The 22,848-nt window shown below is 50.5% G+C and overlaps 2 protein-coding genes across 5 annotated transcripts in view; one reads left to right on the top strand and one right to left on the bottom strand.

Annotated features, from left to right (window-relative positions):
* TAOK3 (TAO kinase 3) overlaps positions 1–18,672 on the top strand; it is an 81,953-nt gene extending 63,281 nt beyond the window's left edge. For all 4 annotated transcript variants that reach the window (XM_068653782.1, XM_068653783.1, XM_068653785.1 and 1 more), the window contains 8 exons: positions 3,083–3,217; positions 10,312–10,548; positions 11,175–11,303; positions 12,638–12,841; positions 15,378–15,617; positions 16,613–16,825; positions 16,924–17,106; positions 17,229–18,672. In XM_068653782.1, coding sequence (XP_068509883.1) covers positions 3,083–3,217; positions 10,312–10,548; positions 11,175–11,303; positions 12,638–12,841; positions 15,378–15,617; positions 16,613–16,825; positions 16,924–17,106; positions 17,229–17,390 — 1,503 coding nt within the window. In that variant the 3' untranslated portion in view covers positions 17,391–18,672. The remainder of the gene's footprint in view (positions 1–3,082; positions 3,218–10,311; positions 10,549–11,174; positions 11,304–12,637; positions 12,842–15,377; positions 15,618–16,612; positions 16,826–16,923; positions 17,107–17,228) is intronic.
* Positions 18,673–19,736: 1,064 nt separating this feature from the next.
* PEBP1 (phosphatidylethanolamine binding protein 1) lies at positions 19,737–22,301 on the bottom strand. The gene is made up of 4 exons (XM_068653821.1): positions 22,101–22,301; positions 21,717–21,826; positions 21,022–21,122; positions 19,737–20,588 (listed from the first exon to the last, which is right to left on the bottom strand). Exons 1-4 carry the CDS (start codon positions 22,233–22,235, stop codon positions 20,371–20,373), a joined length of 564 nt encoding a protein of 187 aa, XP_068509922.1. The 5' UTR covers positions 22,236–22,301; the 3' UTR covers positions 19,737–20,370.
* Between the last annotated feature and the right edge of the window lie 547 nt (positions 22,302–22,848).

The raw sequence follows: 22,848 nt of genomic DNA, 5'->3' as shown, positions 1-22,848 counted from the left end.
TTCATACTTGGGAAAGGTGGTGGTTCTAGGAGACATAAGGGATATTTGGGTGTAATGACTTACAGGCTTGAGTTTTGGTTTGCGTGCGCGGGCAGCGATGAACCCTGCGTACTGTCTGGAGCTGCCAAGGAGGTCATGAAGCCTTTTCTAGAAAGACTCCTGATACATCAACCTCTCTGCAGATTATTGAGTTTTAGTCCGGTGTTTTACCATGAACAATGGCACCCTGCTTCCTTTAAATTCTTAGAAGTTGGGCGTTTGCTGCAGTTCTGTGCGCTGCTCTTGCTCTTCATGAAGGTATTTGGTGTGCACCATCAGAGGTGCAGCACGCAGGTGAATATTCCTGGCGAGGTGAAACTGGATGGTTCTGCCTCAGGCTGGTGCAGTGTGGTCAGTTTGCTGTTGGGGAGGTTGTGAATTGGTTACAGAAGACGATGGGACTCCTTCCTCTGTGTTTTGTTAGGTCACTTAATGCGAGAGGTTCAACGCTGCTATGTGCTGAACAAATGTTCAGTGCTGAACTATGAAATACAACTTATAGATCTGTCTGCCCGGTTTTGCTGTGATTAAAATTTGAGGCAAAATTCTCATCGATTTATCAGTAGGAAAAAAATCAACTCCCCATCTACCTACTGAGTTGTTTTGTTTGCTTCTGTGGCTTGCTCATTCAGTTGCCTTCTGAGCAGGTATTTTATTCATGTAGGAAGTTTTGTTGCAGAAATATCTCTTTGCCCCCTAGCATTTATTGGAACAAGCTACATCTTTCTTTATAAATGAAAATTATCAGAATAATTACTGCTATCTGGAAGGAGTCAGCTCAGAACGTCCGTGGCATAACACGAAAACACCATTAACAACAGGCGGTGAGCATTGCTCTTAAAAATGCATGGCTGCTGCATTAGGTTGATGTTCCTGAGATGATGTTCTGGTGCTAGGGACTGTAAAACCTGCTGTTCAGTGAGGAGGATGAAAAGATGGTGTGTGGTGGAACCAAGGTGGGGCTCTGGAGAGCAGAATTTGGGTTGTCATCCATGGGCTGACCTTGGGCAAGTCATGCTGGTTTGAGCAGTGGTTTGCTTCGTGCCTGCTTTTAATATTTTACATTCATCCTAGCATGGTAATGGAGAGAAGGAAAGTGATTGAAGGACTGGGGTGTTTCTAGAAGACCTTAGGAACCTTGTTTGTTCACGTGGGCTTTGTGTATTTGGCCAGATAGGCAAGGGTGCTGCGGAGTTACAGAAGGCATGGGAGTGGTGCTCTTCCCATGGACCCATGTGTGTCATCTGAGTGATGCTGCTGAATTTTACCTATTTAATTGAGATTTTGGGGGCAACTATTAGAGTCTAGGACTCTTTTTGGGAAAGTGTGTGAGTCTGGGAGCACCCTGTCTGCCACGTGAATGTGCACAGATGGAAAACATAAGATCAGCCCCACCGCCGGTAATTGCCCTTCTGTAACACTGCTCCCCCCAGCTTGGGCAATGAAAAGCCCAACATAGGGATGACAAATGTAAAAAAGAAACGGCAGCATTTTATTACACTCAATGTAGGCCCACTACTTGTTCGGCAGACTGTCCTTTTTAATCGTTTGGGCACGCTGGGGCTCCCGCGGGTAGCTGCGGGGGTGCCGGGACAGTCTCAGCCAGGCCCAGCCCTGCAAAGGCAAAAGGGAGCCTGGGACACAAGGGCTCGAAACGAAGGATGGGGGAAGAGAAAATGATATTGAAAGTTGAATTGGCACGGGTCCAAACCAGAAAAAGCCAAACGCTGAGGACAGCAGAGGGGAAATGAGCATCGGGAACAGGAGAGGCGCAGCAGCGTGACAGCGGTGTGGTGGTGGAGGTGTTGGTGTGCGTTGGTTTTCTTATCCTGGGTCTTTCTGACCTGGCCAATGTCTGGAGTGGTGACAGGGTGGCGAAGTGCTCGTTCTCGCCCGCAGACACCCTCTGCACAGGCCCACAAGTCGCTGCTGCCATAGCTGGCACTCGGCGCAAAGCTTGGCCTCTCCTGCTTGCCTTCAGCGTACGTGTTCCTCACTTCCACAGCATTTGGTTTGTGTCCATGACGGCCACAGACCTGATGAAACTCAGGAAGAATTGGTGGTGGTTAGCAGGAGGAGCTCAAGGAGGGCAGCCACGAAGCCGTGCCGGGAGCCCTGCAGTGGGTGCGTGGCCGTCAGCTCCCGTCACGGGACACGGCAGGCACCAAGCACTGGTCGGAGCTGTCTGCAGGTGTGCTGACTTCTGGAGGCCACCTCTTCAATTAGCAGGTTCCCAATGGTGTTTCTGATGAGCGTGGCTGGTTGGGGTCTCCATGGGCTCGCCAGGAGCTCTGCTGTCCTCACACCCAGCCCGCGGCGCTTCGGCAGAAGCACGGCCGCTGCTCGCCGCGCCTTTGCCAGCGAGCGAGCAGGAGAAGGCTGCACGAGAAACCATTTGTGCTAAAACCCGTGAGCTGTTGCTTTAAAGGGAAAAAAAAAAAAAATCCTTTGTGGGCTGTGGAGAGAAAGTGCTAGAAGCGTGCGGGATCATGACTGGAAAGCAGGATCCCTGAGTGGCGGCGGCGGCGATCCTGCGCGGCGGCAGGGAGCGAGCCGGGACGCCGGTCCCGCTGCCGGGACAGAGGAGCCGGGCTGCCAAGGGAATGAGGCAAAATGTTGCTCTGGTGTTAAAAGGCAGCGGCGGCGGCTTTGCTAGACATGGAAGTCACGTTTTTCAAGGGATTACTCGGTTGCAGTGCTTTAAGCCAACCTTTCTGAGGAGCCCGGTCGCTCTGCATTGCTTTGTGCTTCTGAGTCTTTTTTTTTTCCGCACGTATGTAATACTGGAGGTTTAAAAAAAAAAAAAAAAAAAAAATCTGCCAGGGATTCAGAAGGCATCCCGCTAGCGATCAGCTGACACGCCGAACCGAAGCTGCAATGTGTTGCTTATTCATTTTGTACCGTGGGAGCTGCAGGGGCTAGCAGAGAGCTAAACTATGCATTTCAAACAGCCGTGCTTGTGCAGAAAGAGGGCTGAGAGACAGGCAGCCGCCGAGGAAAGAGCACAGCTGGACTTTCTCCTTGTTTTTATCCATTTCTGCAGGATCATGTATTTATAAGGGATGAGGTGGGCCACAGGGATCGCAGGCCTGACGTGCGGCCTACCCAGTCAGTGCAGAATCAGGCCCTCCACTACCGGAACCGAGAGCGCTTTGCCACAATCAAATCAGCGTCTTTGGTAAGCAGCCCCCACCCCTGCTCTCTCTCTGTCTCTCTGTTTCTCTCTCTCTCTCTGGGAAGGGGTCAAGAAAAAATTTTTTTCTCTCTTAATTTTTTTTAATCTGTTGGCATAGCAACTAGATATTGCACCGAATGATGTTTTAGCCGTGTGTGTGAAATGTAAGGTGTAGGGTATCTGTAATATCTGGGCTTTCACACTGCATATCTGTCCAGCCGATGTGGAATAAGCCACATTTGTGGGTGAAGCTAATATCGTCTTAGATTATTTTTTTTTCCCTCTTCCACCTATCTCCTTTGTTAGGGCTGCTGCTATTAACAAATGTGCTTGTTTGCATGTGCGTTAAGAGTGTCTGTGTGCTTGTGTGAAATACGGTTAAATGCTGTGGAAATGCAGATGCATATGGGTTTTGAAACAATAAGATTGCTGTTTCCAGGATGAGCTGCTGCTGATTTTTTTTTTTAATTATTTTTTTATTATTTTTCCCATTCATTCATTCATTTATTTCAAGCAACTGTGCTGTGACTGCGCTTTGCAGGCTGATCCCCGGGCGGGATCGCGGGGTTGCAAGAGCCGAGGGCTCACGGCGGGGCTGTGGGCTTACAAAGAGGAGGGGGATGGGCTGAATCCATCCAGATTTGTACTATTGCAAATGTGATTGCTGTAGGATGCCTTTGTAGTAGCGAGAGGGGTGTGTGCCGCCAGAGTTGGCGGCCGCGCCGCCTCCCCGGCACCCGCGCGGCTGCGGCCGGCGGCAGCCTTCGGAGGGGCCCGCTCGTGGGAGCGGGGTGAGAAGTGGGGTGGATGGATGGATGGACAGATGGATGGATGGATGGACAGACATGTCACCGAAAGATTCGGGCCCCCCGGCGTTGGAGGTCACATGGACAGGAGCGTTAGGAAGCACCGTGCCGCTTGCCTGCTGCCATGACATCATCCTGGACCAGCCCCGAAATTACAACAGCAGCCCTCCCCTTCTTGCTCTGCCCTGGCTGAATGATTTTTTTTTTTTTTTTTTTTTTTTTGCCTTCACCACCACCATTTCTTGATCCCCCTGCACAGATATGCCCAATCTCTCTGCGTGCAAGAGGCAGCGGCATGTGTGTGACCACAGCTAAAGGTTGCCAGCCGAGCAGAAAAGCAGCGGCAGTGCCAGCAGCCAAATATCTTCCTGTATGGTGGTTGCTGCTGCTGTGAAATCCTGAAATGACGCTGAGGCGTTCAGACCTGTCACCAGACACTTTGCAGGCTGAGATTTGGGGCAGGGCATCCAAGTTCCACCTTCTGCAGGGGTATTTCTGTGTAACACTGCCCGACTGCTCCCCGGGGCCGAGTCCCCTGCTCCCCATCCTCCTCTCCCCGATTTCAGGATCCTCCTCTCCTTGATTTCAGGATTGACCTAGAAATGGGTACATTATAGGTCTTCTGGTCTCCTGGAGACCCTCTGCCTTGCACATTTTTCTCTTGTGTGTGTGTGCATACAACACAACACCAGCACTGTTGCCTGCACTCCACAAATAAAAGTAGGATTCTGTTAAGTTGGCTGGAAGGAAGAAATGATAAATGGCTGAAATCCCATCATCCAAACATGTATGTAAATTGATTCCTAGATCGTTGTCAGTGTGAAACGTACTCATGATCTCTTACTCCCCATGGAAAGCTGCACCTCCTGTCCTGCCCTCGACAGCAGAGTCCATCGCTCTTCTCTTCCTTGGACATGTCCTCCCTGAGCTTCTTGGGTGGGTGAAGTTATCGTGTGGTGAGGCCCCCTTGGGAGCTGGTCAAAGAGGGTGGCATGAGGATAAGGACAGCGAGGTCTTCCCAGTCCTCTGAGCTCTGGGGAAGGCAGCGGATGTCCCAGGGTCACTTTTCAGTCCCATGGCAGTCCCCTGTGGGGCTGGGACCGTGTAGGCCTTACTTAGCCACTTGGATTTCCTGAATTGCCCCGCTTCAGTCACCAAGTGATTAACAAGATACCTGGCCAGGAAGATGCTGGGCTTTTTGGAGAGCTTTTCTGCTTCTGATTTTCTGTGGAACACGCTCTGATACGGCTTAGAGTTCACACCAGTGCAGCAGTACGTGCACGGCACCCTCTGGGACACGGGGAAGTCCCAACCCTTGTCTCATTGTGTTAGCCACTGGGCCTGGGGAAGAGCACACAGCGTGTCATGTACAAACTTCATTGTTTCCCATCACATGCGTACGTATCCCCTTCCCCAATGAGAGAAAAGTTCCCCAAAACACCCCCTGGGTGTTACAGGAGGCATTGTTGTGTCCTTAGGTTCTGAGATTGCAGGGTAGGGAAGTAATTTTGGTATGTTTACAAGAAAAATACTTTAATTTCACTTAATTTTCTGTTAATTTAAGTTAATTTTGTGATGGGCTTTCTCTTTAATAATCTTTCACCTCTGCATTTTCCAAAATGGAAATCTAGAAAACAGTCTAAATTTCAGCCTTTTCCCCCCAAACACGAAGAAGGCCAGTATACATCCTTGGGTTTGAAGTGCTGGCGTGGCTGTCACACTCTTCTTTTTTTAACCCCTGTGCATTCAGTTACCTCTGGGTGACTGGAGGGTGTCAGTGGGTGGCACGTTGATGGTCCTGCTACGGCCAAGGGAAAACTGTCACACCTGCCCCCTTGTCTCCTGTTCCAGTACCTGGGGGGAAGACAAGGTCTGGCGTGTAGCTGATAGGGGGAGGATGAGCTAAACATGTCTGAAAGTTAGTGTGAAACCAGAAATTCAGACTATTCATTTGTGTTAATTTGCTCTTTCAAATGTTATCTCCAAAAAATAAATAAATAAATAATCCTGTGTGATAGCTCCTACATCACTGCTGCTGACCATCAGTTGGCTTCTCAGCACCTGGGCACTGCTTTTGGGCACAGGAAGGTTACACAGCCGAGAGCCACGTAGCCTGCATTGCAGAACAACCTGAATTATCAGAAAATGGGAGTTCTGACACCAAATTTAACGATACGGGGTAATATTTGGGTGTCGAAACATCTGCTGTGGGATTTGCTGGACACCACCTGCGACAAGAGAAGAGGGCAGCACTGGATGAGGGGCACCGAGTGCAGGGCCGGTGGGCTGCGCACATTGCTTCCCCTGGGCCAGATCCAGGGTCTCGGGTGCTCACATTCCTGTTCACCCCGACATCAGGATACTGCAGGCTGAGGAAAGGCTTTCTGAAGGGCTCTGTCAGCTTGGAAGTCTGGTCTCTTTCCAAAAACAAGCTCAAATAGCTTTAGCGAGTGAAGGGGACCGCAAACAGGAGGGCTGCACTAGACAGCTCTGCGCTCCTGATGTCCCAGAGATTTTAAGTGCAGTTCCCCTGCCCTGTTTTTCTGCAAAAGCATCACATGAATAATAAGGAAACTGGGCAGGCTTTCAGATAACATAGTGAAATGGGTTATCCACAAAGGAATGGGCTGTGAATATCTCTCTCCACTCTTTCAGTGATGCTTTGATATTATTTATAACAGGCTTAAAAAAAAAAAAAAAAAGAGGGCAAATGGGGTTAAGAAAGCTGAAGGAGTGTTCTTGCTTTTTGAAATGAGTGCTTACCTTTGGTCTTATTTCAAGCAACAGTTTTAATAGTCACTCATTCCTGGACCACCACGTTCTTTGGCCATTGTGTGTTCCACCTTCTTCACCTCTTTTTTTTTCCCTTACGGCACTCTTGGGACAGCATGGAACGGTGCTACAGGAAAACACTCTGGGTATTTCTGCTGTTGTATTCAAAATTGGTGTCTGAAAAGGAGATCAGGTGCCAGCCACATCTCCATCTTACTTCACGGATTATCAGTGGTCCATAAATTAAAAGTTACAACCAGGAACCTAAGCCTTGGAGCTGAGAAAGCTGCAGTGAAAAGGAAGGCTGCAGGTTGTGCGTGTTGACAAGACTGCACCTTTCAACATTTCCCAGTGAAAGGTGTTCTTTTAGATCTGTGCAGAGAGGCACTGGTTTGCATTTCTGGGTGTCTTCCATACTCAACCCCTTAGCTCTCCACCACCTCACGCGTTTCCTTGATACCTGCTTTTGCAGCTTTCAAATGAAATGATCTAATGGGTAAAACTTCTTAGAAAGATCAGGCAGTAGGGACCCTACTGAAGGCCTTGGCGTTCTCTTTGAAATCCAAATACTAGCAAAAATATTACATGATCTCATCCTGGGTATGCAAAGCCAAATGTCTGGGTACATGTGAGCACTCTTCTCTGGCTGTGGCCATTAAAATGACATCGGGACAGTGTGACACCAAAACCTGGTGCGTTCACATGGTGGCTCTTCCCCTGCACCCTCTTCTGCTGAAGCAATGACATGTTTTTCCAGATGCTTGTGCTCTTCAGCAACTCATCTGGCTGCTGCCAAACGGATCCTTGCCCTAAAATACTGACTTGTTCTTTCTTATCTCAAGGAGGTTCTCTCATCATGAGAGGCTGCTGGTGTCTTGCTCAGTTCTCTGCCACCACCCAGCAAAGAGGACTTGGTATTTTGGTTAATTATCAAGAGGTGAGAATAACCCTCGCTTGGGAGAACATTCAGTGTCTTGGTAGAACAACATATATATATATATTTTTTTTGTAAAAAAAAAAAAAAAAAAAAAAAAAAAAGGAACTCTAAGAACTGGCAGTTTAGAGAAGTTGTGAGCCCAGCTTCCTTACGTCAAGCCAAAATCTTGGAGAGTGAAAAAGAGGAAGTTTGGATTTGGTGACAAGTGAACTGCCTGTGAGAGTAGGTTGGGAAAGGCAGCTGCCTGTCTCAGCGCTGTGTATGCCAAAGATGCAGAGGGATAAGAAACTGAGGAAATGTCATGCCTTAATAAAGGCTGCTCTGTTTTATGCCGAGTTTTGGTTCTGCCAATGACTGATTCAACATGCTTCAAGAAACCAAAGAGCTTCAGGAAACCACAGTTTTCTGTTTTAAAGGATCCTGACATTTTCTGGTTACGTGGAGAAGAAATTTTGCAGTGAGCAATTCAGTTTTAATCTTTCCCCATTGTTATCTGTGGGATTACATTTGCAAAATGCTTCTTAAAGTTCAAAGTGCCTTTGTCTAAGAACGCTAGAGAGGTGATTACTGAAACTTGCCCAGATCTTGTTTTTCAGACGGTCACTGAGGCCGTGCACCCGTCACAGGCTTCACCTTCAGAACCATAATCATCCAGGTGTTGACACATTTAGTCTGAAGTGCTTCTCTGGTGCCGAGCTGGTCACATCCAGCAGCTTATTCCAATTTCTTTCAACTTCATCCATGCTGTCTCTGAGATCACTGTTTGTGGACCTCATCTTCGAGGCCAGAGTTCTGAATAGTGTTGGTCTTAATTAGAGATTATGGTGATAAATTAACTCTGTAGCATGAGCATGCTGAGTGCAGACATCAGATCCATTAAAACGTCCACAAAGTCTCCTGCTCTTCTGCTCCCTGCTGCCCTTCTTCTCCCTGGTCTTCAGGAATGAAATGCTGCTTCTGTTTTTTAGAGATGAGGGCAAAGGGAAGACTGGCAAGGTTGGTAGTGGATTTTTAGATCTGTCTTTCTTGTGTTCTTGCTGTTTGCCTTGTCCTCCCAAATTCTTGGTGCTGAGCGTGCCCCGTACAGTGCTCTGCTCTTTGCAACCAGGCAGGACCTGAAACACGGCGCAATTGGGCAGATCCTGAACTGCTTCCTGCTGTTACCAGATCTCCCCAGCTTTTCCTAAGCTATAGCAGAGCACCCCCTAGTACTGGCTTTGTGTTTCGGCAGTCATTCCCACATCCCCACGTGTTCTGACGCCTGGCTGAGGTGGGTTTCAGTACCCAGCCCCGACCATATGAAGGCAGGCTTCCTCCTTACACTGGTGGCTGAGGTGTAAGAGTGTATTCAATCACGACGATTTCAAAATAACATCCCAAAATTCCTCGTGCAAGGAGAACGTGATTTATGCGTCATCACAGTGAAGGTCTTCAAGTGCATCCCATCCTAAGCCTGAACTCGCCTTAAAGGTCCCCAAAATGCGACCTCCGAATGGTGGCAGTGCTGGAGCAGGTGCCAAGTTCTTCCCCCTGGCTGCCTGTGGAGGAATTCTTCAGCCAGGCTGGGCTCTTGGTTCGTGAGGCTTCTGTAATCCCCTGCAAAGGGCTCAGCTCTGCTGCTCATGGTCAGTGTGAGGGGAGATGTCCCCTCTTCTGGAGTCAGACTGCAGCTCTATGTGTGCGCGAAAGGCCTTTGGCTCCCAAGGCTGAAAGATCTAGGCTAGAAGATCTGCTCATCTTCTATACGTGAAGTTCCTGGGACTGCATTCTTAATTAAAAAATAATAATAATTAAAAAAAAAATCGGTCTTGGACACTTTACATCTTTTGAAATGGAAGCATTCCCGTTCAAGTTTTCTTCTGAAAAATTTTGGCACAACTTACTGGGTGTTTTTTTCCCTCTTTTCACATGGCTGTACTTAGGCATGGAAATGATGTGGAACCTGTGAGTTTGTTTCAGCTGAGCGGGGTTTAAAATCTGCTTAGACCATCTGATCAGTCTCGTTAAGAGCACACAGTTCCAGAACAGTGTTCCCTTGTTAGAAAACTTTCAGTTCTGGTAGGGAATGAGCTCAGTCTGCTGTCTTCTTGCATTTCAAGAAGAAATTTTGAAGGAGGTGCAGGAAATAGGTATTGAGGGACTGAACTGGAGCTTCCAGGAACGGGGAGTTTCTCAAAGTGGATGCCACCTTGTAAGCCCACATAACCTTCAGGATTTGAGCCCTGTGTCTGAAGAAGGTTGCACAGCAGCCACCTGTGATTCCAGATCTCCCCCGGTGTTTCCTGTATTGATGGGTAGTATCCCGCTGGTTCCTCTGTTCATAACGTGACGTTTTCTGCTGTGTTACTGAAAATGAACGTGGAGTTGTCAGGAAAATGTGGAAGGGGAGAACGAGAAGGGAAAAACCTTTTGGCCTGGTTTGTGATATTAAACAGCAGCACCCTGTGAAACCCCAAACAGCATTGATTCCCTGAAAGTTGACTCCTAAAAGCACAGCAGAGCACGGCCTGCTTTACAGGTAAGCGGTGAACGGGGCAGCGAAGGCGGCCACCTAGCAGTTCTTTCCCTTTCCCTGCCACCAGGTTACAAGGCAGATCCATGAGCATGAGCAGGAGAACGAGTTGCGGGAACAGATGTCAGGATATAAGCGGATGCGGCGCCAGCACCAGAAGCAGCTGATCGCCCTGGAAAACAAGTTGAAGGCCGAGATGGATGAGCACCGCCTCAAGCTGCAGAAGGAGGTGGAGACGCATGCCAACAACTCGTCCATTGAGCTGGAGAAGCTGGCCAAGAAGCAAGTGGCTGTGATGGAGAAAGAGGTGGGTACACATACAGGCTCCCTAGGCGTACGAGAAGCTTGAGAGGGAGAGGCGTGTACGAGCTCTCAGGGAAAGGGCAGTGGAAGTGCTGCTTAAAACCCACGTTCTTGAGCACACAGAGTGGTCACTGCCTGGAGCTGCAGGTTTGTGAAAGAACTGCACAGCCACGAGCTGACCCTCTGGGTGACGGGCGCTCCACTGGCACCCACCGATGCTGTAGCTGTGGAAAGTGAACGACAAACTTTGGGGGCACCTTGGGGAGGCTTCTGCCTCATGGCTGAGGCGTGTTATTGAGGCTGTGACAAAGCTCGTGGTGCTGTAACCTGTCCTTCTGCTGTCACTCAGCCTGTTCAGAAATTGGTACGTTAATTACATGGTAATTAGTGGGCTTCTGCCCTCTGGGGTGGTTTCGGTGAAGAGACAGAAAGAGGAAGCTCTTAAATGTACGTGGGCATTATGGTTTCTTCTTGTGCAAGCAGCTTGCATTTGGCCAAACGCTTATGACTGTGTCTGGCATAGGATGGGAGAATGACAGACAAAAAAATGCCCAGAAGAAGACCAATTTATGCTGGATTCAGTACCTGCTCCTTCACCCCTGTTCTTTTTCCTTTCTCTGTGACTTGCAGGCAAAGACGGCTGCAGCAGATGAAAAGAAATTCCAGCAACAGATTTTGGCTCAGCAGAAGAAAGACCTGGCGACCTTTTTAGAAAGTCAGAAGAAACAATACAAGCTTTGCAAGGAAAAGATTAAAGAGGCAAGAAGCCATCGTTTTGGGGGCTGAACGGGGTGTGGCATGAACATGAACTAGACTTTCTTTTTGATTAACCTGAGCCAGCCCAAGGGTTTAAGGGATGCTGTCATACTTGGAAGCAAATTTTGATTCCCAGCTAGTGAAGTTTCAGGAACTGGGATCATCTGGCAGCATTTCTAGAATAGGGATGCTGGAGGAGCCTTTGTGGGTTGCTGTAGAGCAGAATCTTTGAAAGCAAGGGTGGTGAGGGGAAATGGGAGTTCATAGAGAACTCTTCTTCCCCCTTTCCCTCATTTGTTTTTCCCCTCAAGCCATAAGCAATCAGAGCAGTGGTACACGTCACTTGATTAAAAACCCAGGGATCACTTATATGAAGTAGAAAAAAGGCAGGCTGAGGGATTTGGGGTTGTTCAGCCTGGAGAAGAGAAGGCTCCAGGGAGAGACCTTCCAGCAGCCTGCCAGTACTTAAAGGGGGCTGCAGGGGAGCTGGGGTGGGACTCCTTGTCAGGGAGTGTGGTGATAGGGCTTTATACTTAAAGATGTTTTATACTTAAAGATGGTTTTATACTTAAAGAGGATAGATTTCAATGAGATATAAGGAAGAAATTCTTTCTGATGAGGGAGGTGAGGCCCTGGCACAGGTTGCCCAGAGAAGCTGTGGATGTCTCATCCCTGGAAGTGCTCAAGGCCAGGCTGGATGGGGCTGGGGGCAGCCTGGTGTGGTGGGAGGTGTCCTTGCCAATGGCAGGGGGTTGGAACTAGATGATTTTTCAGGTCCCTTCCAACCCAAACCATTTTGTGAAATAAGTAACTTCAGTACATATCCCAAACTGTGTTACTTAAATACATCATCCCACCAGGTAGCAAAATCCTTTGCTGTTATGAATGGATAGTAAAGAGCCCCACAGAGGATCTGATTCAACAGACTTGAGCATGAGTTGAAATAAAGGAAACTTAAGCCCAAGCTGGACTCCTTTGTAAAACAGGTGCAGAGCTAGGAAGGGAGCCAAGGATTTTGACCCATTCTCTTTTCTGGATGGCCAGAGCCTCCCCTGCAGTGGTGTTTTCTGTCTTTTCCTTGCTGCAGTGTTCAGCCTTGAGGCATTTGTGTGTAATTGCCATTTCTTCCTGCTCCTCTTGGTGTGTTAATGCAGCTCTGGAAGCAGTAGGGCTGGGCATGGCAGGGGGACGAGTATGGTTCCCCTTGTGCCTGCTCATTTTGGTGTCCTTCTGTGAACTGAATGGTGGAGGAGTAGCCAGCAACAGAAGGTCCTCCAAGTCCCGTGTCGCAGTGATCCTAAGGAGAGTCTTGTTTTTTTGACTCTGTATGCATGCAGGAAATGAATGAGGACCACAGCACACCGAAGAAAGAGAAGCAGGAAAGAATATCCAAACACAAAGAGAACCTGCAGCACACGCAGGCTGAAGAGGAGGCCCATCTTCTCAGCCAGCAGAGACTCTTCTACGACAAAAACTGCCGTTTCTTCAAGAGAAAAACGATGATCAAGAGGCACGAGATGGAACAGCAGAACATTCGGGAAGTATGGCACTCTTCAGTTCTTTTTCCAGACATTTCCTTAACTGTTCTAGCTTCATGTCTGTAAAATTTTTCTAGCTGCATGATACTAGATCTTCATATCTTAAGTTGTCAAACAGAACCGAGAAAAATGTAGGAAAAGTGTTTTGGGAACCCGTTTTCCATACAGAAATGTAGCTGGCACATGGCTGCTTTTATTTATTGAAGGAGGAAGGTGGCATAACTGGCTTGCGGAAAGAAATATTACGTGAGCTTTTAGATTTTTTGGGGGGAGCCTGTTGGGCTGCTTTCACAACGTGGGGCAGTTTTTGCCATGGTAAGCGTCAGGGCCGCCTGTAGGATGGGATGGCTGAAAGGACATCAGGTGAGGAGTTGTGCTTGTTGGCAGAAGGAAACCCACGCAGTAAAATTGGTGTAGTGAAACAGTAATAACCTTAACAGAACAATATGGAGGTTGCAGACCAAAATGCTACAAATGTTAATACCAAAAATTCGGTCTTGTTGTGTCTGTGCTCTGAGCATCTGCAAATAATCAGAAGTTGGTTTTGCCATTGGGCTCCACTCAAACCAGTGCTCAACGTGCCCAGAAGGGCTGGCAGTTTAAGGAGCAGCTGTTCAACGTCTGGCTTCTCCTCATTTTTTATTAACCCTCACTTTATGGGCTGCATGTAGTCAAATACCACGTTGGAAAAAGAATTATTACTTATAGGTATTTTTCTGTGGTCATCACTGTAGGATCTGAATTCTTCATGGAATGTTATTTTTGGACAAGGACTATGAGAAGGGGAAGGTATTTTAGTAATGGCTGAGAGTGAATGAGTGGTCAAAAAATTCTAATAATCATTTATTTAGTCTGTTACCAGACTATTCCACCATTCTGGTGCTCAGTATTTTACCTATGCAGAGCTTTGCTGCCCTTGAGTTTGGATGTGTCTGGGGCTGCTCAGCTGCTTAGTGAATCACACCCCAAAAATTAATCACTGTGTGAAAAATCAGATTTGGGCACACTTAGCGCTGTGTGTAAGCTCTGTGGCAAGGGTGAGAACAGAATTCAGTTACCTACTATGTTATTTGAGTGTATTTTAGCCAGGAAACACTCCTCTGAGTTCTCGCATTTAAGCTCAAAGGAGACTTACTTCTCCAAATCATATAAGTGTTGTTTATTTCCTGAAAATCATGCCCCTACTAATTAGTTCATATTCACTGGATAAGGTACCTGAAGTAAATAACGCCTTTAAAATGTTTGGTTTTTTCCTGATGTTTCAAGTCACCAAGAGGTTTTCTTGTACAAATGAGAAAGTGTTTGTGAGAAGTGGAGTGCCTGTTTGATCTCCCTGAACTGAAATCAGGCGTAGAATGGGCCCCAGAGCAGCGGGTTGGCCTGTCCGAAGTGTGAGGCACAAGTGTCACAGGAAAAGATTTCAGCATATCAGTAGATCTCATTTTTTATTTTGGCTCTCAGGGGTGCAGCTTTGGCTTAAACACGAACACGTGCAGTGCCTTCACAGGGGTTAGAGCAGATTTGGAGGACCTGTTTGCAGGTGCTGACGTTGAGCAGTACAACAGGATTACAGCATGAAGCAACAACTCCGAATTCCTAATGAGATTTCTTGCTTTGACTGCAAAAATTTGTTAGGCTGAGACAACACGGGGCGCTCCCCGTGCTGGGCACTGGATGTGTACGTAGTGCAAAGCGGCCCCTGCTGTGCCGGAGCCTCGCATGAAGCACGGTGATGGGTTTGTAGGCTGAGAGCTGAGGCAGAGGCAGACCAGCAGACCATCTGTGAAGGTCACCACATCACCAGTGAGAGGTGCAGCTGTAATCACTGCTCAGCTGAGCTGGATTCAGCTCCAGGCTCTACAGGTTGTTGGCAATACCCCGAGACAGAAATAAAAGCAGCAATCAGGGAGAGAATCACTCATCATCCCCTTCCTTGGTCTGCAACGTGGTGAAGGTTTCCCTAGACCGTAGGGCTCTGTGTGGAGGAACAATTACTTACACGTTGTGAAGTAGCATGAAACTTGGAATATATTTTAATTTTACAAAAAGATGCTGCACCTGGGGCCAAAAATTACTTGTGTGTGGTGGCGGACTGGGTAAGAAAAAACAAATCTATGTTGGAGCTGTTCTCCCCCGCTTTGGCCATTCTAGTATTAGTGATGAATAAGAAGCTTCATATCTCTGTCTAGCAGAGATTTAAATTTAAAACAGAAAATACCTAATTCTGCACATTGCTGTCAGTCACCCCAGCTTGGAGCACTCAGGGATGAATTAAAAACCTCAGGGCTCTCAGCAGATGCAGGCAGCTCTCGTGTGGCCCCAGTGCCACCTGCTGGAGACTCACAAGGGGACCTGGGAGGTGGCAGAGGAGCAGTAACACGGGTGCTGGGTGGCTGCTTTATCACCATTCCCATCGTGCTGCTGGTTTTGGGTTTTTCTGTGGCATGTAAAAGTCATAGAAGCTGTCTAAAGGAGCAATTAGGGCACCCGGCCTTGCAAATTCAACTTCTGTCTTGTGCTCTGCTGTCCTCTTGTGCAGGAGTTAAACAAGAAGCGGACCCAGAAAGAAATGGAGCACGCCATGCTGATCCGGCACGACGAGTCGACGCGCGAGCTGGAGTACAGGCAGCTGCACACACTGCAGAAGCTGCGAATGGACCTGATCCGGCTGCAGCACCAGACTGAGCTCGAGAACCAGCTGGAGTACAACAAGCGGCGAGAGCGGGAGCTGCACAGGAAGCATTTCATGGAGCTCCGGCAGCAACCAAAGAACCTGAAGGTGCTGGAAGCTTTCCTTCCTCCTCTTCCACCCTCTGCCCCGCCGTGCTTGCTGTGCGGGCAGGCTGTGCTCCTGCTGCTCCTCTCACAGCACCCACACCGCGGAGCCAGCGTTCTCCACCAGCTCTCCGAGCTCTCCTCTGCCTCGCTTTCCTTTGCTCAGAGCTGGTTGGTGTAAGGAAGTTGCAAGCTACTGTAGCAATGAGCTCAACGAGGATTTTATTTTATTTTTTTTAAGTGCTGTGCTGATTGAGGCTGCTGGGTAAAACCAGGCTAGTCCTCAACCCAGCGTGACAGAACTTGCTTCTGATGGATGAGCTGTGCTGTCTGCATGCCCTTGCTCGTGTCAGCCTACAGACCTCGATGTGGGACGGGGCTGGCTGATGCTTCCTCGCTTTCAAAGGTTATGGAGGGAGAGAACCTGGGTGTGCTGAGCAGTGCTCTGTCCTAGCCCAGCTGCGGGTTGGTTAGAAACCTCTGAGCTGCCCTGGGAGATTACTGCTCCTCCTCGGGATGCCTTAAAAAAGGCAGCACAGAGCTTTTATCTGTCTGGTCCCACTCTCGCTAGCTGCCAGCTCTGCTGTCTCCACGTAGTGTGGTTGTGGTGAGGGAGGCAGCTGGTGGAGGCGTTTCTGGGTATCAGAACGGGAGGCCTTTAACAGCAAGGCCGCCCTGCGTTTTGGGAGGCAGGTGGCAAGGCGATGGGCTGGGTGAGCTGCAGTGGCAGAGGAAGCAGTGCCAGAAGGTGGAAATAGCTAAGGAGGGTTTTGTCGGTCCTGCTGCTGGCCCAGGCCCGTGGTCAGCAGCACCCCAACAGGGGCTGGAGCTGGCGCGCGCTGCTCGTTAGGTCGCTGCGTGCATGGAGCAGCTCCCGGCCGGGTGCAGGGGCAGGAGGTGGCTCAGAGCACGGGCAGCTGTGGCTCTCCTTTCGGGTACGCTACAACCTCCCCGTTCCCAAAGCCCTTCGTGCTCTTCACATCATTCCTTCCTTGGCAGGCCATGGAAATGCAGATCAAAAAGCAGTTCCAGGACACGTGCAAAGTGCAAACTAAGCAGTACAAAGCACTGAAGAATCACCAGCTGGAAGTAACTCCAAAGAGTGAGCACAAGACAATTTTGAAGAGCCTGAAGGACGAGCAGACGAGGAAGCTCGCCATCCTGGCAGAGCAGTACGAGCAGAGCATCAACGAGATGATGGCCTCGCAGGCGGTAGGTGCAGCGTGAGGCTCCTCCTGCCCCCGGGCTGGCAGCGTGGGGACAGTCGGGCCGTCAGTCCGTGCAGCACGTGGTGTTCTTCCCCCTTACAGCTCCGGCTGGACGAGGCTCAAGAAGCGGAATGCCAAGCCCTGAGACTGCAACTCCAGCAGGAGATGGAGCTCCTCAACGCGTACCAGAGCAAAATTAAGATGCAGACAGAAGCACAGCATGAAAGAGAACTCCAGAAGCTGGAGCAACGGGTGTCGCTGCGCAGAGCACATCTGGAGCAAAAGGTAGGCACCGGGGGGGCTGCTAGGGGGTTCCCGTCAGCACGTACCCCTCTTGTGTGGGGTCGGGGCCCGACCGGGAGCTGCCGCGCCGTGCCCTGAGGGGCTGCTGCCTGTGCTTCTTGCAGATCGAAGAGGAGCTAGCCGCCCTCCAGAAGGAACGCAGCGAGAGGATAAAGTTTCTGTTGGAAAGGCAGGAGCGAGAGATTGAAACGTTTGACATGGAGAGCTTGCGAATGGGCTTTGGGAATTTGGTCACATTAGAATATCCCAAGGAGGACTATAGATGAGATTAAATTTCTTTGCCATTTAGCAACAACAAAAAGATAAAAAGCAAACAAAATAATGACGAAACTTGCAAAACCAACATTCCCCATGTTAACGGGCGTGCTCTCTCTCTTTCTGTCTCTCTTACTGACATCGTGTCGGACTAGTGCCTGTATATTCTTACTCCATCAGGGGCCCCCTTTCCCCCTGTGTCAAGTCCCGGTGCAGGACAGCTCCTGGCGGTCTTTTCCATAGTATGTCACAGTATTGATGTCTCTGTGCAATGATTAAAAATGTTTCAGTGAAAACTTTGGAGACAATTTTAATGGAAAAAAAAAAAAAAGTGGATGTATGTTGCTTTTGAGCAATCACTCATTTTTACCACCAATCTACGAAAGTACAAAGCAAAAAAAAAATCCTCAAATGCTATATACAAACCCAGGGGGAGAGAGACTAAATCCGCAGCCTTACCTTAACTAGCTGCTGCATTATTTTATTTTATTTTTATTTTTTTGGTATTTATTCATCAGGAATAATTAAATAATAAAAAAATTTTATTAAAGATTGAGAAATTTGATACATTTTACAGAAAAAAAAACTTAATCGTGATGTACATATCAGTGGTGACATATTATTACTTTTTTGGGGGTGGGGAGGGGCGGGGCAAAGATCTGGTGATTTTTAGAAGAACCATGCCAGGCGAGGCGGGGATTAGACCTCGGTCCTCGGCATATTCTTGATTGTATCATAATCATTTTCTGCTGTCGCAGAGAATGTGAATACACTTAAATGAGCCCACAGGATCCCAGTAGCACAAATTGGGCTTTGTCAAATCGTGTATTTTGTGTATAGAAGGAATTTAAGGAGAGCTTTTACTTATTTTCATATTGTATTTTAACTGTTTCTCTGATCAAAAATTTTTTTACTTCTTTCCCCCCTTCCCTCCTGCTCCCTGCCACCCCGCCCACTTTCCGGTTCAGTACTTGGAGTTCAACACTGTCTGTCAGATCATCCTGAGCCCTTTCTTTTCTTTTTTTTTTTGTTGTTTCTTTTGTTCCTCCCCCGAGTCCACCCCCAACCCCATGATCTCGGTCATAAATATTGCATTATTCACACTTTCAAACTGTGTATTTTCTTACAATAAAAAGATTAAAAAAAAAAGGCTTTACTTCTTTTGCATGCACTTTAAAAAAAAAGAAAAAAAACAACAAAAGAACAAAAAAAACATTTTTCAGGTTCAAAGGAAGAGCATGAATAACTGTCAGAGCTTTTAATTATATTTGTAAATAAAAGTGTTCATCACAATGCCTCGCTGTCTCATTGCGGGAAGGGCTCCGGGGCTGCCCCTGCGGGGAAGCTGCCGCAGGAACCACTGGTGGGGGAGCTCCTGGGCTGCCCTGAAGCCATTTATTGGGGCAGGGGAGGTGTTTGTGCTAACGAACGGCTTCTGCTCTCAGCTTTTTTGCCTTTCTTCCAGCCTGAGAAGTCCCGGGCTGTGAACCAGCCCTCACCAAGCACCAGGTAATGCAGGTCTTGGGGCACCTCCTCTCCACCTGTGTGTTTTGTGGATCTTGGTCTTTATTTGGGGTGTTTCCTTGAAGAACTGTCACTCCTCACTTTTTTCTTTGCTGGCCCTGTGCATAGGAGCTATCCTGGGGCTGTGGTGGTGGCGTAGCACAGCTGCGTGCATACCTGCAGCCTCCACTCACCCGAGGTGTGCTCATGTCTTTAGAAGTACAAGGTAACTGATATTTACGGGGCATTGCTGCAGCATTTTGAGGTTTGTAAAGTGTTTCACACACTCCTCAAAAAACAGTACCTTTGAGAAAAGACGTTAAAAGAAGGGGAAGGCTTCTAGTGCTGTGAAGCAGAATCACATTCGCTTCGTTTCTTTACACCCTTTGAAGACAGCCGTGAGCTGTGTTTCATTTTCTGAGTGAGGCCTCGCCCCCTGCAGGCTGCAGGAGCAGCACAACCGCAGCCCTGCGGGGAAGGGAAGCGCCCCCAGGTGCCAGGTGGCGGTGCCCAGCAAAGGAGGTGACAGCTGCGATTAAACGGGGACCCCGTGAGCAAGCGCTGCCCCAGGAGCAGCAAGGAGTGCAAAGGGTTTAGTGGTGGAGGTGTTGGGGGTAAGTGACACTGTCCTGGCTATAAGGAATGTGCCTGCCTTGAGCTCCGTTCCTAAAACATCAGCATTTTATCTTCTAGGCTCGATGTGTGTGTTTCAGGCAGCGCTGCCCACGTGGAGCTCCCCTCGCAGGGCTCCAGCCTCACCTCTGCGCCAGGAGGGGAAGGAACAGAGGAAGGAAGGGCACCGCGCCGAGCTGCCAGCACTCCCCTGCTCCCCAAGGACACAAGCACACCGCCCGCCTGGGTAAGTGTTTAATTGCACCGTGAGCACGCATTGGTCACAACAGAACACGGACAAAACAAAGCCACTCTGCTTCGAGGGGCTACAGAGATCAGAAAAGAACAGAGAATCAGAAGGTAAGCAGCTTCCCCGCCTCATTCTACTCGTTATCTTTAAAGTAATGACTTCAGTGGTTCACCTCATTGGCAAATACTTGAGGGAGAAAAAAAAAAAACAACAAAAAGCAGCTTCCCTCTGCCCGCTGCCTTCTCCCCTCCTGCAAGGGGACGGCTGCGCAGCCAGCAGCAACCAGAAGTGGTTCTGCACCCATAGCAGCACCGCTCCGAGTGGCAGCGGTTCACAGGGTTTGACTTCCCCTGAGCAGGTCGGCCCGGAGGGGCTGCCCCTTGCCTTTTCGGAAGCTTTTTGGGCTAGCTACAGGCTGCGCCTACAGCAACGAGCACAGCACAAGTCTGGACCATGCCAACACCAAGGCGGATTCAGCTCATGGACGGCAGCGAGGTCATGGCTCAGCTCAGGTCAGTGCGGGAGCAGCCGGGTTCAACTCACAGGCAAACAGAACGACAGCGAGGTGCTTTGAGCGGGCTCTGGGGGTCGGGGGTGCCACGCGGTGCTCGTGCGGTGCCTGCTCCCTACTTCCCGGACAGCTGCTCGTAGAGCTTCGGCACGTAGTCGTCCCACTCCGCCTGGTAGCAGGTGCCGGCCACCGGCACCCCCAGGTTGTACTTGCTGCGGAAAGCCGCCACCTTGAACTTCCCTCGCTTGTCGCCGGAGCGGTTGGACAGGATGGGCTCGTCGCACTTCAGCTGCTTCGGCTGCTCGTACACCAGCCACACGTACCGGTGCAGCCCTGCGGGGAGGAGACAGCACGACAAGCACACCTCACTTGTGGTCCTGGGGTTTAAGGGTGGCTTTGAAGTGACCCCAGCTGCTCAGGGAACAAGCCTGCGTCCACCTGGGGCACGCTGGCAGCTGCTGCCATTGTTCTCAGGATAAGTGTGAGCTAAAGGAGCTTAAAGATGTACAAGGGGTGTGTGAAGGACTCACGTTGGCCCTAAGCTGCGTTCCCCCTGCCCCAGCTACTGAATTCAGGCAGGGCACGGATCCATCGCCCGATGTCCAAGGGGCACCGTGATTAGGGCTGGCTACAGGCAGGCCCCCTGGGGCTGCCCCTGCGGCACCACACAAGGTTTGTGCAGCCGCAGGCTGTGCCCTGAGCACTGCGTCTGCTCGCTCACAGCACGGCCAGGCTCAGCTCCCCCTAACTGCAGCCATGTACTGACCTGTTCCTTTGGGCGGTCCTGACCCGACGTAGTCTGACAGCACGGTCCCGCTCCCCACGTCGTTGCCTTTCATGTTGGTCACCAGGAAGTGATGCCATTCCCTGACAGGAGACAGCAAGAAGCAGTCAGGCTGCGTCACAGCCCTCGGGTAAGACCCTTCCTTGCTCTGAGCAGCTGTTTTCCCCCAAAATTGTTAGAATAGGTAACTGAGGCTAACCACTGCTGCTCCTGGTTGGTCAGACCCAAAGGTGTCAGGCCCACAGCACAAACTGCCTCCTTCGGGATGCAGAGCCCAGCAGGCAGCTGCCATCCTGCCCCGCAGCTCCACCACGCCCACAGTCTGACCCTGTAAGAGCGAGCACTGCATGTGATTCCAAGTGGCCTGATGTAGCAGAAGTGAGCTGGTCCCTGCTTTAATATTTTACTACTAGCACGAAGAGACCTAGTTCCAACTCACGCACAGCTCATGTTAGTGAGCTGCAAATGCTGCGCTTCTCCAAGGTACAGGAGACCTCCAAATAACCCTGGCAAAAGCAGCGCTTCTTCCCCACGCTGTCCTTGTCTCAAGGAGAGTTGCAAGGGCTCTGATCCTATTCAGGGCCATTTCTTATCCCCAGCCCCACTGCCATAACCTAGATCACGCTCCCCACCTCCTCCTGGGCCTCAGCTCAGTCCAAGAGGGCCACCCCCATTACCTGAACTTCGGGTCCTTCCTACTGGGAGCATCGGGGTCCGTGAGAACCAGCGTGTAGAGCTTCTGGGGGTCGCAGCCATCCCACTCGATGCTGGTGGGGCGGTTCTGCACCTGCAGCGACGACAGCGTCAGCGGGAGCAGCCGGCAGCGCCGCGCACGCCGGCCAGGCGTGACCAGCCACGCTCGATCCTGAACGTTCAAGGCCGCTCGGCACCCACGAGTGCTGCCAAAGCCCTCAAATCCTGGCGTCCCCCACCGCCAGCCAGGGCGGGCCGCAGCCGCTGCTCCCCCGGAGGGGCCGCGCCGCCATTTTGTGGCTCCCTCAGGGGGGCAGGCGCACACCCCCCCCTCACACACACCCCCCCTGAGGGCCTCCCCCGCTCACCTGGGTGGGCGTCAGCACCTTGCCCAGCTCGTCGATCTCCACCGAGCCGTACTTGACCCGCAGGGGCTGCGCGGGTTTCTGCTCCACCTCGGTGAGGCTCAGCGGCCCGCTCCACAGCCCCAGGTCCACCGCCATGGCCGCCCCCTCCTCGGCGCTGCGCTGAGGCGACTGCCTGCCTGACCGAGTGACTGACAGCCGCGCCGCCCAATCAGCGCCGCCCCTCGGCCCGCCCCCCGCTCCCATTGGAGGAAACCTGCGCCGTGGTCCCGCCCCCCGCTGGCTGGGCGCTCCCCCCCCCTCCCCTCCGAGGACCGCGGGGCCGCGGGTTCGAGGCCGGCGGCAGCCGCAGCGCCCGACGGGGGCCGCCTGTGTGGGGCCGGGCTCGGGGCTCGTCCCCTGCCCCTGTTCCCTTTGTAAAGCACGATCCAGGGACACGATTCCTGCGTGCACAAGGTGCCCCAGGCCGGGCTGTGAGCGTTGCAAAGTTTCCAAAGGAGCCCACAGGGCTGCATGGGGCAGACTGGTTTCAGCTGGAGACAACGTGGGTTGAGTTGGGGCAGGAGCATCAGACAGATCAAACCCCAAAACATCGCTATTCCCAGCCCACCTTGGCCCTGGCCTGCCCTGGAGCACTTCAGGGCTCGATCTTTGCATGCTGCTGCCTGCTGAGGTCTCTGTCCTGGCACAGGAAGGTTTGTCCCCCACTGGCAGCAGGAGGCTCCCTCTTTGCACATGGGCACTGACCACA

The sequence above is a fragment of the Anas acuta genome, chromosome 17, assembly GCF_963932015.1.
Source record: "Anas acuta chromosome 17, bAnaAcu1.1, whole genome shotgun sequence".
NCBI lineage: Eukaryota > Metazoa > Chordata > Aves > Anseriformes > Anatidae > Anas > Anas acuta.
Note: the sequence above shows the minus strand (reverse complement) of the source record. Positions and strands in the feature narration are given on the sequence as shown.